Below are 18,936 nucleotides of genomic sequence, written 5' to 3' on the forward strand. Positions count from 1 at the left end.
ACCAAATGCTCACCTGGGCAGTGGTCAGCAGGGGACCCAGCGTTTCAACCTTGGGGCTGCTCACCTGCCTGCCCACCTCTCCACCAAAGAGTGGGTGACCTCCAGCAAGCCCCATCTACCTATCTGCATCTCTCCTTGCTCATCAGACAAGGGTGATCAGAGTTCCTCCTCACAGGGGTGTGTGAGAATTCAGCGAATGCAGAGGTGTAGAAAGAGCTTGGCCCTTGGAAGAGCTGTATTTCAGCACAATCTCTCTTTAGTGTAGTTATGACTCACAAAGCTGATTTTAATTAAAAACAAACAAACAAAGCCACTTATTCTGTCTGTCACCCATGGGAGGGACCCAACCCAGGCTGAGAAGGGACTGTCAGAAATCCACAGGCTGACAAGGATGGAAGCATTTTTCGAGGCCATGTTACCACAGACTGCATACTAGGGGTGCTGGCTAGTTATCAGAAATTAGCTACCAGGTCCTTGGTAGTTAATGAATTTGGTCTCCAAATAAGGCATATGTAGCCCAGGCATTGAACTTTAAGCAAATACTGGAAGATGAAACTGTTATATAACCTTATCTTTGCTATGACAGGAACAATACCCAGCCCTCTTTGAAAGAACACAAGAGAAATGAATACCTAAGATAGCAAATTCACAATGTCTGTCACTTAAAAAAAATTAGAAGGCATGAAAGAAACAGAAAAACATCACCATAAATAGAAAAAAATCAATCAGTGGAAACTGTGGGTAAAAAAGTGACAGATCATTGAAATAATGCACAAAGACTAGGAAAGAGCTATTTGAATCTTATAAATGTACTCAGGGACATAAAAGAAAAAAGTAAACACAATCAGGAGAGAGGTGGGTAATATTTTAAAAGTAAATAAATAAAACTTTAGAGATTTTTAAAAATGCCACATTTGTAATACTGATTTATATACTGATGGGTCTTTTTAGCATATGGGATTGGAATAACTAGATGTCCACATGCAAAACAAACAAGCAAACAAATCTAGATATAGACCTTATGCTCTTTACAAAATTAACTCAAACTTACCAAAACATTTACCAAAACTAAATGTAAAACACAAAACTATAAAACTCAGCATAGGAAGATAACATAGGAAAAAACCTAAATTAATTTAATTCTGGTGATGACTTTCTAGAGTAACACTAAAGGCATGATCCATGAAAGAAATAACTGATAAAAAAAACAGATCCTAAGTTAAGTCTGAATCAATGTCAAGCGTTCTAATGTAGGTGTAATTGGAGGCACGGGGATAGGAAGAAACAAATATTGGAGAAGCAGTGGTCAGAAGTCCTCCAGGTTGGATATAAACTGTAACACCAAGCCCTCAGGTGAAAGAAACATTTTTAAAAAACCACACAAATCGTAATCAAATTTCTGAAAACCAGTATTAAGGAAAATTTTAAAGGCGGCCAAGGAAGAAAGTCACACCACCGACCCACAGAGAAGCAGGTGGGAGAGGCAGCCAATGTCTGGTAGACACCAAAGCAAGACAAGGCACAGAGCCAGAGGTCCCACCCCGAGGACCTTTCCAGCCCTCCCTTAGCAAAATGTTGGGACCGAGAGCAAACTCAGGGATGCAAACAGTTAACTCAATCAAAGCCATTCTAACTTATCACCAAAAGCCTCCAATGATGAAACACTAAAAAGCTTCCGATTTAATACTGAAATTGTCCCTGTATCTTTTCTTTTCTCTTCTTTTTTGCGTGAACATAGTATCTATTTTTATTACGAAAACATTAAATTTTGACACAATGCTTCACTGCTTTTTAAAAATCTATTACCTGACTTAAACCTATTCAGCAAAAATGCCAATAAATTATATAAACCATAGTTTGGGTCTTTTTAAAACTAGGAACATAATGTGTTTTATAATAATCAAACAATAATACTACATCTGTGTTGCATGAGCTGTTAAGTTATAATTTGTTTTCATGTTTAGCTTTAAATAAACCCCAAACCAAACACATGCTAATACACTGTTGCAAATATTTCTCAGAAATGCCTGCCTCCTCACTGTGGGCCAGCATCCTTCGTTCTTTCACTGAGGTACCAAATGCAGCCATATCTAGGGTCAAGGCACTCATCCTACACTGTCCTATGCTGCTCTTGCAGGAGTCACACTGTGTGAAGGATATACTACCCCGAGACCTTCCTCTCTTGCCTTTAAGGAAATCCGTTTCTTTAAAAGGAAATCATTAGCTAAGAACTCCAATATTGAATTTAGAAACAATGATTCCAACACACATTAAACCAAATGTGTTAGTATTTAAAGACACAAATTCTGAAAAGTAAAAATAGCAGACAAATACAGAACTTCTATACACAACCAATGAACTAAGGCAAATAGCATTGCCACCAAGTGCCTTAAACTGTTACATTTTTAGTGTCTGTAGCTCTTTGCAAATTATATTTTGGGACAGTTCAGATAAATTTCAATAAGAGATATGTGTTCTACATAAAGTTAGATTAAAAGAATTAGCAACATGGGTGGCATCATTTAAAAAATACATCAATAGTCTTATCAGGGAATGTTTTCCACCTGGTTTCTAAATCTTTATTTTCTGTGGAGGCAAACCAAAGCACTGTCTTAAGACTCCATCGTCAAAGACACAATATAATCTCTTATCATCCCCAGAGATTTTAAAGCTAGCTATGACCCTGTTCCTTGCCATCACCTTCATCTTCATCATCCTCATCATCTTGGTCTCCGGGTTCAAGTTCATCCTCTTCTTCAACTGGATGACCAAGTTCCTTGAGTTTATTCTTTAATGCAAATATTTTCTGATCCTGATCAGCCAACAGCACCAAAAGATCATCTTGTTCTTTTTTTAGAATCTGTAATGTCCACCTCTGAGCTTGTTTTTCTCATTTTGTAAAATGGCAATGGTGCTGTTAGATTCATCCAGCTGCTCTTTAATAGCAGTTCTTTCTTCAGACAGAGCTTTAATTTCATTCTTTAATTCTTTAGTCTCTTGTAATAATGCTGACAGTCTTCCTTCTACATCAGTAGTTTTTGCAGCTGTTAACAGTTTCACTCCGTTCTGGTTCAGGAAGTGATTTTGCAAATGCTTCTGTTTCCTGTAACAGCTCCTGCTTTTCTGTCTGTAGTTTAGTGATTTCTATAGACTGTGAATTTAACTGAGACTTTAATGTTGCCAGTTCCTGTTTCAAGTCTGCTATTTGTTCAGAATCTCTTGCTGAATCTGTTGCTGAAGACTCTTCATTTGTGCCAGGTGATGGTTGGGAAGATTCCAAATTTTCAATCAAAGAGTCCTTTTCAGCCAGCTGGTTTTGTAAGTTCCTGATTACTTTTTAATTCTTCTATCTCTTCTCGCAACCTACCAATTTCTTCTGGTTGAATGCCATTCATTTGAGACCCATCATTGTAAGAACCTTGAGGCTGATTGTCTTGTCCCTGTATCTTTTAAAAGTTGTCATTTCTCTTTCCCACTCATTTCTTTTCTATAGATTTGGGTTAAGTCAAAGCCTAGACACTTTTCCTTTCCGAGCTATATTTTCTCATCCATAAACTGTAATTATCTCACCTCCTCTAAATGTCCAAGGTGGTTGTGTGAAGTGTTAGAGCCCTTCTCCCTTCCCCCACTTCTCATACATCCTGAAGAGCAATGGCAGGAGATGCTATTCCCAGGTCAAAGTACACTTGCCATTAGAAGCAGTTCCCATCATGGCGCAGTGGAAACAAATCTAACTAGGAACCATGAGGTTGTGGGTTCGATCCCTGGCCTGGCTCAGTGGATTAAGGATCTGGCATTACCATGAGCTGTGGTGTAGGGTGCGGATTCTGCTGGGTCAGTCCAAAAATATCAGAAATTTATTCCTCTGAAACTCATGTTCTCCACATTACACACAGCTTAAAGATCATTCCCATCTTCCCAAGTTGTTAGGAAAATTACAGTGAATAATGGATGCCCAGTCCCTGGCTGAGTGCAGGACATAGCTGCCGAGGAGCACATGCTTCAGGCATGTCACTGGCCCCACTCCCCCAGCCCTGACTCAGAAGGTGGAGCCACACTTCTCTCCATCCCTGGTTGAGGGAAAGTGGTCCAAGGACAGGGACCAAGGCCTTCTGAGCAGGGGCCAGGGGGAGATTGGCCACCTGCAGCCTCATGGATGAAAACCTTTCCTGCTCACTCTTCAAACTGCACTTGTGCAAGATGCTAACCAGAGGGACAACTGTAAGCATGTGGACACACCTGGCCCGTGGCTCTGCACTGCCATCACTGTTGTCACCTGCTTTTTGGGCTCTTCTGTGTTCCTTCATGACCCTCTCCAGCACAGCCTTCCACCCTGGCCTTCAGAAGCTCCTGAGTCCACCTCAGGCAGCTGATACCACGTAGCCAGTACAGACTGGTGGAAGCCACTGCAGGAGTGGGGAGGAGACCACTTACCCTGTGGCCCTCCCAGCACCGGAGTGATGGACACCTGAGAATGTGATTCATCCTCCCACACAGCCTCACACAGCCCTGCGCCATTTACAGAGGCCCCTGCAGACTTTTACTTCCTCCCATTTCACATGAAGAAGTGGGGACTCAGGGCCCCAGAGCCGGAAGAAACAGAGCAGGCCTGCCCTCTCCAGCTGCAGTCCCAGGACTCATAGGGCCTGAATGAGCTTCTGAACCTCTGGACCTCTCAGTTCCCACTTGGAAGGAGAGAAAAACCTAGGGTGGATGGCATAGACCAAAATGGGGCCACATCACACACACAGGGCAAGGACCTGAGTGAGGGCTGAGCTCAGATTAGTCCTGGATACTCATCTTCCTGGATACTAATCGGGTTCATTACCACTGAGCCATAAAGGAACTCCTAGATTAATAAAAAAAAATAAATTTTGTAATCCCTTTCTGATTATAAATATTATTCTCTGAATTTTGAATTAATTTGTTCAATGAAAACATTTAAAACTTCATGACACCTGTAATATTGATTTGACCTTTATTTATTATTATTATTATTTTTTAATATAAGGAGCCTGGAAAGTACAGGGGCAGAGCCTTTCCATTGAGAGGGGTTTCAGGATGTGCATCACCATGTATTTTCCTGTTTGCTTCACCAGCTTCTGGAAAGGAAGTAGCAGATCCCCTCCCAGGCTGGATGATGCAAGGTTCCTAGCCGCAAGGCAACGTGAATAGAAGGAACTGGGAACCTGCCTCCAACTCAGGGGTTAGATCAAAAAGAGTTGCAGGCAGCAGAGTGATTCTTCTCAGGCTGCTGTTTTGATTTGCCATGAGTGTGTTTTAGAATTTAGGCATAAGTTAAAACAGTAAAGAAAGAAAAGACAGCCAGTCTCTGCCACTCTGGGCAGCTTGCCAGGGAGTTTCCACCTCAGCCTTGATCCCTGGAATTTACCCCTGAGAGAGCTCACGAGGCCAGAGGGCTTTTCTCCATCTGGGTCCCGGTCGGTCTCACCGGCTATGATGCTGCTCCATCCCCCCACTCTGTCCGCTACTGATCCAGCTCCAACACAACCCAAGAGGGCACCTCGCCTTGTCCCTAACCCTATTCCCACTCCCTCCCAACCACCAGGCGCGCCTTCCCCTCCCCGAGCCAGGACCCCCAATGGGGACTCACCAACCACAAGACACCAAAGACGACGAAGATGAGAGCCCGGGGGTCCTGGAGCCAAGACTGGCGGCTGGGGGCGCACCCCGCCTGGGCACCTGAGGTGGTGGGTGCACTCTGTCCCCACTGCCCAGTGCGGTTGAGGGGTGCTCGCTGTCCTGGCCACCGCATAGTGATAGTCAGCAGAGCCACCGAGAATGCTCTGGAAATTCTGGGAATGTCTTTCTCTGGGTGCTGGATCACCCCTGCCACTAGAGGAATGCACGGCAGTACTCAGTCTCTTCTCTCTCGCACTCCGGCTAGTTCTCCGGCTAGTTCTCTCAACGCTTTGGTGGGTAGACGGTCCTGACTTTTGTACCCTCGCGTTGAGTCACCTGGTTGGGCAGCGACGAATGGGAGCCAACATGCAAATAAGGTACATTGTTTGTTGAAACATGTGACTTAGTCATCTCCAGCTCGAGCGCCGGGGTGGGGGGGTGGGTGCGGGGAAGAAGAAGAAGAAAGGCCTGACGTAGAACTCACCCCCTCGCTGAGGCGGGGCAGTGCTGTACTTTGGATCACCAGGCGCAGAGAAATATGTCCAGATCACTCTGGACTGCCTTCTCTAGTTTGTCAGGGCCAAGTAATTACCAAACCTCCATCCAACTCCTCAAGTTCCCTGCATCTTCCTCTACTCTCCATCTGGATTTGACTTCTGACATCTGTAGGCTGTTGCCAAGAACTCCATGTGCTGTTCCCAAGCCTATGTCCTCCCTCCCTTCCTCCCCAAGCCAAGGAGGAAGTGGGATACAGGTGGCTTCAGTGAAAGGGATTTGTCAATTGGCAGTGGGAGGAAAAAGCAAGCTTTCACATTGTGATTTGCTGGTGCTAGACTCTATTTTACAGGGGGGTGTGAGCATTTGATAACCCAGTACAGGTACAAATATTTTGTTAAGAAGCTCTATTGAAAGTCTGTTACAGCACATTTCAAATTTGATACAAAACAAAAAGAAAGATAAAAGAACTCTTATTGCCAAGCCCTTCTCCATTGAAAGGAAGAATCTATAAGAAGGTGCCTAGTTCAGAGCAGGGTCAGTAGTTGTCCAGCTGTGGTCCCCAGCTGGTGGCGCCAAAACACTAAATGAGTGGGTCTTGTGTCCTGGGTTCACCGTGTAGAGGAGAGGGATGACTGTCCAATGGCAGACCCTTGACAAATGATTCAGCAGGGAAAGGACAAAGTGCACCCACAGGAGTAGAGAAGAGGAAACTCGAGAAACCACAGACAAGTGATGGGAGACAATAAAACTTGAACATATACAGTCAAGGAAGAACGGCAAAGGTGACTCAGGATTCAGGAATGGCATGGGTGAAAATACGCTTTTGTAGTAATGGATTCAGAAAACATGTTAGAAATACCATTATTTCTCCGATCTCAAGATACTTTGGGTTTTCAATAAAACTAAAAAAAACCCAGTATAAACCTTTCAATGAAATTTCATGTAGTGAGCATGTTGCATCCAGGAAGTGAAGTGGTGTTCATCCATCCTGTCTTCTTTACTCCCTAAGACTAATTTTTGGCCTCTTTGATCCTCCGTTTTCCTGTTTAAATGGACATAGTTGTATCTTTCACACTTGCTTCCTGTTTTAGAGTTAGAGGAGGAGTAGCTCCTGGCATGATGCAACACAGGACTGCTGAGAGTTCTAGCAGACTTTTCTGCTAGACTTTTCTACAATGCCCACGTTTCCATAGAGAGTCTCGACGGCCATTCCATAGCATATTCTCTTAGCAACTTTCAAAATATACAATACAGTATTATTAATCATAGTCACCATACTGTACATGACATCTCCAGGACTGATTTACTTTACAACTGGAACTTCATACCTCATAAAGGGAGTTTTTATCTTCTCTACCATCCTGATGGCAATTACCTTAAGGTTTATTCTTTACTCCATCTCATTCAAAAGATTTCTTCTTTCTTGGAAATATAGTAGCTATTATCTCTCCTACTTACTTGACACAAACATATGTTACCTTCTGTTTTATTTTCCTTTTGCAAACTGCATATCTTCTGACCAAACAATTCTATTAGTATAACTACTTTCTTATTCCCCCTCCCTGTTTTTTACTTTGTAAGTCTTTCTTTTCTACATTGTGTCTTAACATATGTTTGCTTCAACATGCTGAAGAGTCACCAGGGGAGGGAGCAGAACACACAGGGCCCTGGAGAGAGCATGGGTTTTATTTTGTGAGTGAGGGACATCTCCAAAAAGTTTCAGGCAGAACTAAAGGGATCTAGTTTGTTTTAGGCAGAGAACCAGTGGGATAAGGGCACGCTCTTGGATTGAAAGTGAGCAAGACTACAAGCAGATGGAGGGCCTTCCAGGGCATGTCTGTGAAGTGTACTGTTGGTTGTTCTACCTGGTTTAGTGTCTGCATTCCTGTGGTTCTGTGAATCCCAGGAAAAGCAGCAGGAACCATGCCTAGCAGGGTGGTTGACTGGGGTTTTTGGTTTGCATGTGTTTCTTCTCCCTGACTTGGGTGAGTTAGGAATTGATCTTCTGCACAAGGGCATCCAGAGCTGGCAAGAGTAGCACTGGGCTTAAAATCCCTTTAAGACTTTTACATTTCCCCTTCCCCCTCCCCCCTTTCCCTTCTCCTTTTCCCCTCCCCACTTCTCCTTCCCCTTCTTTTTTTTTTTTTTTTTTTTTTTTTTAGGGCCACACACGTGGCATATGAAAGTTCCCAGGCTAGGGGTCAATCAGAGCTGTAGCTGCCAGCCTCCACCACAGCCACAGCAACAGAGGATCTAAGCCGCATCTTCGACCTACACCACAGCTCACAGCAACAATGGATCTCTAACCCACTGAGCAAGGTCAGGGATTGAACCAGCGTCTTCATGGATACTAGTCAGATTCCTTACCTCTGAGCCACAGCAGGAATTCCTGCGTTTCTTCTTTCTACCGTGAGCATCACAGGAAAACTTCCTGTGCCCTTCTATTAAGGCAAGCCCAGGTAGCACACGGGTACATCAAGGTGTCAGGACAAGGAGAGGAAAGAGCCCAGCCTCAAAGAAACACATAATGAAACTGTAAACGCAGGAGAGGTTCAGGTATGTGTTGCTGTGATCCAGGGACAAAATGGGTGGGCTTGAACAGAATGGTGAGCAGACCTGTACGCAAAATCAGAAAGATTCAGGACACTGTTGGGGTGAGTGGTTAGCAGTTTTTGAAGGATTGTATGTGGGGAGTGAAGATGAGCGCGGTACCAGACTGAACTGCTTAGTGAGAATTGAGCCTCTGAGGACATGGTGTGTGAGCTGGATTAGCCATATGTATCTGGGGACATCAGCATGTAGGTGGTACTTGACCCTGACTCCTAGGTCCCACCAAAGGGAAGAGTAGTACTGAAGAGGACAGAGGGCACAACTGATGCCAGCCGACTGCGACATGCAGAAGTCAGTCTAGGGAGATGTGTCAGCAAAGGGACTGAAGAGGAATGGCCCGAGAGATGGGAGAGCGGACTCAGTTCCTGGAAGGGGAGACAGTCCTATTCATGAGGTGTGGCCACTTAGCAAATGCCTGGGAATGAAAACAAGAAATCTCTAAATTTACATTTCTCTTATTGTGAATGAGGATGTTTTTAAGAGTTACAGGTAATTTGTAGTTTATTTTCTGTGAGCTTCTCTACAGGTTTTCTTAAGCGTTTGTATTATTATTATTGTGTCTGTGTCATAAGAAATTTACATTAGGGAAATCGTGCTTTTAAGTGTGATTTATATTTCAAGTATTTTCTTCTAGTTTGCTTTTTATCTTTGTTGTGATATTTGCCAGTTAGAGTTTTCGTCTTAATCTTTATATAGTTGACTTTAATCTCATTTTGAGTTTCTTAGAGACAGTTCTTTTCCTGTACAAACTTGTGAGAGAAATTTCTCGCATTTATTTGCAATAGTTTGTGGCTTCCTGTTTTACAGTTTTAGGTGATTGATCCATCTGACTTTATTTCCTCAAAAGTAGAGAGTAAAAAAGATACATTTTTGTTTGTTTGGTTTTGGGTTTTGGGGGGGGTTTTTTGGGCCACACCCATGTCATTCGGAAGTTCCCAGGCCAGGGACTTAACCGCTGCTACAGCAATGGCCTGAGCAGCTGCAGTGACAAGCCAGATCCTTAACCAGCTGTGCCCAAGGGGAACTCCCAAGAAAGATACTTTTAAAAAACTCTTCATTGATTATTAGGTTGTTTTTCTTTTGACATACAAAATGCTGTGCATAATTAATGAGTACAACCTGATGAGTTTAGAAATAAGTAATACCCCACCATAATGTATGCCATAAACCTACCCAACATCTCCAAAATGTCTCCCCCGTTATTTAATATTATTTGTGGTAAGAACACTAAACATAAAATCTTACCTTCTTATCAAAATTTTAAATATATAATACAGTAATGTTAGCTGTAGACGCTATGCTGTACAGTAGAGCTCTAGGACTTTTTCATTTTCTATAGCTGAAACTCTGTATCCTTTGACACACGCCTCCTCCACTTCTCCCTCCCTCCAGCCCCCCCAAAACCACTCATCTACTGTCTCCTTCTATGACTTAGATTATTTTAGATTCCTCACATGATGGTAACATGCAGTATTTGTTCTTCTGTGTCTGGCTTATTTCCTTCAGCATAATATACTCCAGATTCATTTGTGTTGTCATAAATGGCAAGATTGCCTTCTTGTTAAGCCTGAACAATATTCCATTCTATGTATATGCAACATTTTCTTTCTTTTTTGGGTGTGGTGGTACAGCTGCTGCATGCAGAAGTTCCCAAGCCAGGGATTGAGATCACTAATTATTAGAGAAATGCAAATCAAAACTACGATGAGGTACCACCTCACACCAATCAGAATGGCCATTACTAACAAGTCAACAAATAACAAATGCTGGAGAGGGTGTGGAGAAAGAATGGCAAGAGTGACAGCAGTGACAATGCTGGATCTTAACCTGCTGAGCCACCCAGGAACTCTCTATAATACATTTTCTGTATTCATTCAATTATAAATGGACATTTAGGTGGCTTCCATTTCTTGGCTATTATGGATAATGCTACAGTGAACATGGGAGTGCAAATATCTTTATTTTTTTATTTTTTATTTTTTATTTTTTTTGTCTTTTTGCCTTTTCTTGAGCTGCTCCCGCAGCATATGGAGGTTCCCAGGCTAGGGGTCGAACCGGAGCTGTAGCTGTAGCCGCCGGCCTACGCCAGAGCCATAGCAACGCAGGATCTGAGCCGCGTGTGTGACCCACACCACAGCTCACAGCAACACCAGATCCTTAACCCACTGAGCAAGGCCAGGGATTGAACCCGCAACCTCATGGTTCCTAGTCGGATTTGTTAACCACTGTGCCACGAGGGGAACTCCAAATATCTTTCTTTTTAAGATCCTGATTTGAATTCTTTTGAATATGTCCCTAGAAGTGGGACTGCTAGATCATATGGTAGTTCTATTTTCAGTATTTCTAGGAACCTCCATACAGTTTTCCATAGTGGTTGCACAGCTTACATTTCCCAACAATATGCAAGAGTTCCCTTTTCTCTATGTCCTTATTAACATTTGTTACCTCTGGCTGTTTTGATAAAGTCATTCTAACAAGTGTGGGATGATACCTCTTTGTGGTTTTGGTTTGCATTTCCCTGATTATTAGTCATGTTGAGCACTTTGTCATATATGTGTTGGATATTTGTATATATTCTTTGGAGAAATGTTTATTTAAGTTCTTTTCCCATTAAAAAATCAATTTGTTTTTCACCCTTTGAGTTGTAAGAATTCCTTGTATATTCTGAATATGTCCTTTATCAGATTTGTGGTCTGAAAATGCTTTCTCACATTCTATAGGTTTTTTGTTTTTTTTCTTTCATTTAAAAAAAAATTTTTTTTTGAAACACAGTCAATTTACACTGTTATGTTAGGTTCAGGTATACAACACAGTGTTTCAATATTTTTATAGATTATGCCCTGTTTAAAGTTATGGCAAAATAATGACTTTATTTCCCTGTGCTCTGCAATATATCCTTGTTGCTTACTTATTTTATACACAGTACTTGTGTCTCTCAATCCCACCCATACCTTTATCTTGATCCTCCCTTCTTCCTTCTCCCCATGGGTAAACCACTAGTTTGTTCTCTATATATCTGTCAGTCTGTTTCTATTTTGTTATATACATTAATTTTTGTTATTTTTAGATTCCACGTATAAGTGATAACAGAGTATGTGTCTTTGTCTAACTTATTTCACTAAGTATACATACCGTGTAGATCTATCCATGTTGTTGCAAATAGAAGTTGCTTTTTCATTTTGTTTGTTGTTTCTTTTGCTGAAGAGAAGCTTTTTAGTTTGATGTAATTCAACTTGTCTATTTTTTACTTTTGTTTCCTTTGCTTTTAATATCACATACAAGAAATCATTGTCAGTCTCCAATATATACAAACAACTCATGCAACTCAACAACAATAACAAAAACCAATTGAAAAATGGGCAGAAGACCTAAATAGACATTCCCCAAATAAGACATATGGATGGCCAACAGGCATATGAAAACATGCTCAATATCACAATTATTAGAGAAATGCAAGTCAAAACTACAGTGAGGTACCACCTCACGCCAGTCAGAATGGCCATTATTAACAAGTCAACAAATAACAAATGCTGGAGAGGGTGTGGAGAAAACGTACCCTCCTCCACTGTTGGTGGGAATGTAAATTGGTACCACTATGGAAAACAGTATGGAAGTACCTGAGAAAACTCAGTCTATAGCTACCATATGATTCAGCAATTCCACTGCTTGGCATATATCTGAACAAAACTTTCACTGAAAAAGATGCATCCACCCCTATGTTTATAGCACCACTATTCACAATAGCCAAGACATGGAAACCACTTAAAAGTCAATCAGCAGATGAATGGATTAAGAAGATGTGGTACATATATACGATAGAATATTACTAAGCCATAAAAAAGGACAAACTAATGCCATTTGCAGCGACATGGATGAATCTAGAGACTCTCATACTAAGTGAGGTAAGCCAGAAAGTAAAAGACAAAGCCATATGATATCACTTATGCAGAATCTAAAATATGGAACAGATGATCCTATCTGAAAAAACAAAAACAAAAAACAAAAACAATAGAAATAGGTCATGGCCAAGGAGAGCAAATTTCAGGTTCCTAAGGGGGAAGGAGAGGGAGTGGGATGGATAGGCATTTTGGGGAGTTTCTGGATGCAAACCACTGTATTTGGAATGGATGGGCAATAGGACCCTACTCTACAGCCCAGGGAAATATGTATGATTGGGTCACTTTGCTTGACAAAACATTGACAAAACATTGAAAATCAACTATGCTTTAATAATAATAATAATAATAAAAAGAAATCATTGCCAGGGCCACTGTCCAAAAGGTTTTTCCCTATGTTTTCTTTTAAGAGTTTTCCAGTTTCTGGCATTCCTGTCATGGCACAGCGGAAACGAATCTGACTAGGAACCATGAAGTTGCAGGTTCTATCCCTGGCCTCTCTCAGTGCGTTGGGGATCTGGCGTTGCCATGAGCTGTGGTGTAGGTTGCAGACATGGCTCAGATCTGGTGTTGCTGTGGCTCTGGTATAGGCCAGCAGCTGTAGCTCTGGTTAGACCCCTAGCATGGAACCTCCATATGCCGCAGGTATGGCCCTAAAAAAACAAAAGACAAAAAGCAAAACAAAACAAAAAAACAAGAGTTTTCCAGTTTCTAGTCTTATATTTAAATCTTTAACCCATTTGGGGTTGATTTTTGTGTATGATGTAAGATACGAATATCCAGTATTCCCAAAGTCATTTGTGGACAAGACTATCCATCCTCCATTGTGTAGCCTTTTTTTAAACCATTTTTAATTGAAATATAGTTAACTTACAGTGTTGTGTTAGCTTCAAGTGTATAGCAAAGTGATTCAGATCTACATATATATATATATTATTTTAAAATATTCTTTTCCATCATGTTTATCATAGGACATTGCATATAGTTCTCTGTGCTACACAGTAGGACTTTGTTGTTGAAATTTGGTTCTTAATTTCCTTTTTGGGTTGTTCATTGTTCGTATATAGAAATACAACTGATTTTGCATATTGATTTTGTATCCCACAATTTTACTGAGTTTGTTTATGAGTTCTAACAGATTTTTTTGTGTAGTCTTTATAGTTTTCTACTTATAAAATTATGTCATTTGCAAAGAGAATTTTTCTTTTCCTTTCTCATTTTTATGCTTTTATTTCCTTTTCTTGCCTAATCACTGTGGCTAAGACATCCAATACTATGTTAAATAGAAGTGGAAAGAGTGGGCATCCTTGCCTTTTCTAAATTTTTTTTTTTTTTGTCTTTTTGCCATTTCTTGGGCCGCTCCCATGGCATATGGAGGTTCCCAGGCTAGGGGTCGAATCGGAGCTGTAGCTGCCAGCCTACGCCAGAGCCACAGCAACGCGGGATCCGAGCCGCGTCTGGGACGTACACCACAGCTCACGGCAACGCCGGATCGTTAACCCACTGAGCAAGGCCAGGGATCGAACCTGCAACCTCATGGTTCCTAGTCAGATTCGTTAACCACTGCGCCACGACGGGAACTCCTGCCTTTTCTAAATTTTAATGGAAAGCTTTCAGCTTTTTACCATGGAGTATGAGATTATCTGTGAATTTTTCATAGATGCTCTTTATTGTATTCAGGTGCATTCCTTGTATACCTGATTTGTTGTGTTTTCATCATGAAAGGGTGTTGGATTTGTCAAATGCTTTTTCTGCATCTACTGAGGTGAACATATGATTGTAACCCTTCATTCCGTTAATTTGGTGTAGCACATTGATTTGCGTATTTTGAACCATCCATATATCCCAGGGATAAATCCCACTTGTTCACGGTATATGATCCTTTTAACATGCTGTTGAATTTGGTTTGAAAATATTTTATTGAAGATTTTTCTTTTCATGCTTATCAAGGATGTTGACTGTAGTTTTCTTATGTCTTTGTCCAGCTTTAGTGTTAGAGTGATGCATGCCTTATACAAAGTGTTTGGAAATGTTTCCACCTCTGTTTTGGGGAAGAGAGTTTAAGAAAGATTGGTGTTCATTCTTCTTTAAATATTTGGTAGAATTCACCTAGTAGCCATCTATGCCTGGGCTTTTATTTGTTAGAAAGTTTTTTGATTACTGATTTTGTTATTTGGTCTGCTCAGGAATTCTATTTTTTCCTTTCTTTCTTTCTTTCTTTTTCTTTTTCTTTTTTTTTTTTTTTTTTTTTTTTTGTCTTTTTAGAGCACCTGCAGCATATAGAAGTTCCTAGGCTAGGGGTCAATTCAGAGGTGCCCTGAGGGCCTACACCACAGCCACAACAACGTGGTATCGGAGCCGTGTCTGAGCCCTATGCCACAGGTCACAGCAATGCCAGATCCTTAACCCACTGAGCAAGGCAGGGATTGAACCCACATCCTCATGGATACTAGTCAGGTTCATTACCACCGAGCCATGATGGGAACTCCAGGAAGTCTATTTTTTCTTGGTAGTGTTGGTAGATTTTATGTTTTTAGGAATTTATCCATCTTCTAGGTTATCCAGTTTGTTGTCATATACTTGTTGATGATGATCCATTTTGATCTTTTTTATTTCTGTTGCTTCAGTTGTAATATCGCCTCTTGTATTTATGATTTTATTAATTTGAGTATTCTTTTTTTCTGAATTAGTGTAGCTGAGTTGATTTTTTAAAAAATCTTTTCACTTTTTTCCTGCTTTTTTTTCTATTTAATTTTTAAATGATTTTTATTTTTTCCATTATAGTTGGTTTACAATGTTCTGTCACATTTTCTACTGTACAGCAAAGTGGCCCAGTCACACATACATATACACATATTTTTTTCTCACATTATCCTCCATCATGCTCCATCATAAATGACTAGATATAGTTCCCATTGCTATACAGCAGGATCTCATTGCTTATCCATTCCAAAAGCAATAACTTGCATCTATTAACCCCGCATTCCCAGTCCATCCCACTCCCTCACCTTCCCTCTTGGCAACCACAAGGCAGTTCTCCAAGTCCATGAGTTTCTTTTCTGTGGAAAGGTTCATTTGTGCCATATATTAGATTCCAGATATAAGTGATATCATATGGTATTTGTTTTTCTTTTTCTGACTTAATTTCATTTAGTATCAGAGTCTCTAGTTCAGTCTATGTTGCTGCAAATGGCATTATTTTGTTCTTTTCTATGGCTGAGTCGTATTCCATTGTGTGTGTATATATATATACTACATCTTCCTAGTCCATTAGTCTGTTGGTGGATGTTTAGGTTATTTCCATGTCTTGGTTATTGTGAATAGTGCTGCAATGAACATGTGGGTGCATGTGTCTTTTTCAAGGCAAGTTTTGTCTGGATAAATGCCCAAGAGTGGGATTGCTGGGTCATATGGTAGTTCTATATTTAGTTTTCTGAGGTACCTCCATACTGTTTTCCATAGTGGTTGTATCAATTTACATTCCCACCAACAGTGTAGGAGAGTTCCCTTTTCTCCAACACTTTCCATCATTTGTTTTTTGTGGACTTATTAATGATGGTCATTCTGACTGGTGTGAGGTGGTATCACATAGTATTTTTGACTTGCATTTCTCTAATAATCAGTGCTGTTGAGAATTTTTTCATGTGCTTGTTGGTCATCTGTATATCATCCTTCGAGAAATATCTCTTCAGGTCTTTTGCCTATTTTTCAATTGGGTTGTTGGCTTTTTTGCTGTAAGTTGTTTGTATATTTTAGAGATTAAGCCCTCTTCGATTGCATTGTTTGAAACTATTTTCCCCCATTATGTAGATTGTCTTTTGGGGTTTTTTTATGGTTTCCTTTGCTTTGCAAAAGCTGGTCAGTTTGATTAGGTCCCATTGGTTTATTTTTGCTTTTATTTTTGTTGCTTTGGGAGCCTGACCTGAGAAAACATTTGTAAGGTTGATATCAGAGAATCCTTTGCCCTTGTTCTCTTCTAGGAGTTTGATGGTTTCTTGTTTTATGTTTAAGTCTTTAAGCCATTTTGAGTTTATTTTTGTGCATGGTGTGAGGGTGTGTTCCAGTTTCATTATTTACATGCAGCTGTCCAGTTTTCCCAGCACCTCTTACTTAAAAGACTGTCTTTTTCCCATTTTATATTCTTGCCTCCATTGTTGAAGATTAACTGACCATAGGTGTCTGGGTTTATTTCTGGGTTCTCTGTTCTGTTCCATTGGTCTGTATGTCTGTTTTGGTACCAGTACCACACTGTCTTGATTACTGTGGCTTTGTAATATTGCCTGAAGTCTGGGAGAATTATGCCGCCTGCTTGGTTTTTGTTCCTCAGATTGCTTTGGCAATTCTGGGTCTTTTATGGTTCTGTATACATTTTTGGATTGTTTGTTCTCTGTGAAAAAAATGTCATGGTTAATTTAATAGGATTGAATTGAATCCATAGATTGCTTTGGGTAGTATGGCCATTTTATGATATTAATTTTTCCGACCCAGGAGCATGGAATAAATTTCCATTTCTTTCAATCTTCTTTAATTTCCTTCATTAATTTTTTTTTTGTCTTTTTGCCTTTTCTAGGGCCACTCCCGTGGCATATGGAGATTCCCAGGCTAGGGGTCTAATTGGAGCCGTAGCCACCAGCCTACGCCAGAGCCATAGCAACGTGGGATCCGAGCCACGTCTGCAAACTACACCACAGCTCACGGCAACGCCAGATCCTCGACCCATTGAGCAAGGCCAGGGATTGAACCCGCAACCTCATGGTTCCTAGTTGGATTCGTTTACCACTGCACTACAATGGGAACTCCTCCTTCATTAATGTTTTATAGTTCTCATTATATAAGTCTCCCACCTCCTTGGTCAGGTTTATTTAATTTTCTGGGGTGTGACTTTAAAAGGTATTGTATTTTTGTATTCCTTTTCTAATATTTCATTGTTAATATACAGAAATGTGACTGATTTCTGAATGTTAATCTTGTATCCTGCTACTTTGCTGAATTCATTGATCAGTTAGAGTAGTTTTATGTGGAGTCCTTAGGCTTTTCTGTATATAGTACCATGCCATCTCCATACCATGACAATTTTACCTCTTTTCTTCCACTTTGGATCCTTTTATGTTTTTTGTTTGTCTGATTGCTGTGGCTACGACTTCCAATATCTTGCTTTTTTTTTTTCTTTTTTTTTGTCTTTTTGCCATTTCTTAGGCTACTTCCATGTGATATGGAGGTTCCCAGGCTAGGGGTCAAATTGGAGCTGTAGCCACCAGCCTATGCCAGAGCCATAGCAACACGGGATCCGAGCCGCGTCTGCAACCTACACCACAGCTCACAGCAACGCCGGATCCTTAACCCACTGAGCAAGGCCAGGGATTGAACCCGCAACCTCATGGTTCCTAGTCGGATTCATTAACCACTGAGCCACTACAGGAACTCCTCCAATACCTTGTTAAATAAAAGTGATGAGAGTGAGAGCATCCTTGTCTTGTTCCACATTTTAGTGGGAAGGCTTTCAGCTTTTCTCCATTGAGTATTATATTTGCGGTGGGTTTGTCATAAATGGATTTTATTAGCTAAGGTATGTTCCCTCTATACCCACTTTGGTAAGCATTTTTATCATGAAGGGATGTTGGACTTTGTCAAATGCTTTTTCCGCATTTGCTGAGATGATCATGTGATTTTTGACTTTTCTTTTGTTAATTTGGTATATGACGTTGATTGATTTGCATGTGTTGAACCATCCTTGTGAACCTGGGATGTATCCCACTTGGTCGTGGCATATGATCTTTTTTTATATGTTGTTGGATTCAATTGGCTAAAATTTTGTTGAGAATTTTTGCCTGTGTATTTATCAAAGATTTTGGCCTATACTTTTCTTTTTTGGTAGTATTTTTCGTTTTGGTATTAGGGTGATGGTGGCTTCATAGAATGTATTTGGCAGTGTTCCTTCTTCTTCAACCTTTTGGAAAAGTTTAAGGAGGATGGATATAAGTTCCTCTTTGTATGTTTGGCAGAATTTGCCTATGAAGCCATCTGGTCCTGGACTTTTTTTTGTAGGGAGTGTTTTTATTACATACTCAATTTCATTTCTAGTGATCAGTCTGTTCAGTCGATCTATTTCTTTAGTTTTGGCAGGCTGTAAGTCTCTAGAAAGTTGTCCATTTCTTCTAGGTTGTCAAATTTGTTGGCATATAATTGTTCATAGTATTCTCTTATGATTTTTTGTATTTCTGCAGTATCCATTGGATTTCTCCTTTTTCACGTCTTATTTTGTTTATTTGGGGTTTTTCTCTCCTCTTCT

The 18,936-nt window shown here is 40.6% G+C and overlaps 1 protein-coding gene and 1 long non-coding RNA gene across 10 annotated transcripts in view; one reads left to right on the top strand and one right to left on the bottom strand.

The window, feature by feature from the left end:
• The window catches only part of LOC100624226 (tumor necrosis factor receptor superfamily member 10A), a 35,259-nt gene extending 29,326 nt beyond the window's left edge, over positions 1-5,933 (bottom strand). For all 9 annotated transcript variants that reach the window (XR_014828305.1, XR_014828303.1, XR_014828304.1 and 6 more), the window contains exon 1: positions 5,615-5,933. Coding sequence is in view for 4 of the 9 variants with exons in the window: in XM_084997612.1 (XP_084853738.1) it covers positions 5,615-5,776 (162 nt within the window). In the remaining 5 variants the exon portion in view is untranslated. The remainder of the gene's footprint in view (positions 1-5,614) is intronic.
• Positions 3,130-18,936, top strand: part of LOC106505885 (uncharacterized) — a 31,135-nt gene continuing 15,328 nt past the window's right edge. Inside the window, exon 1 of the long non-coding RNA XR_014828310.1 lies at positions 3,130-3,318. This is a non-coding gene — a long non-coding RNA (uncharacterized LOC106505885). The remainder of the gene's footprint in view (positions 3,319-18,936) is intronic.

This window comes from Sus scrofa, chromosome 14 (assembly GCF_054392235.1).
Source record: "Sus scrofa isolate SSC_HxYL_T2T_F1_AM1 chromosome 14, Sscrofa_HxYL_maternal_Yorkshire_Landrace_v2.0, whole genome shotgun sequence".
NCBI classification, from domain to species: Eukaryota; Metazoa; Chordata; class Mammalia; order Artiodactyla; family Suidae; genus Sus; species Sus scrofa.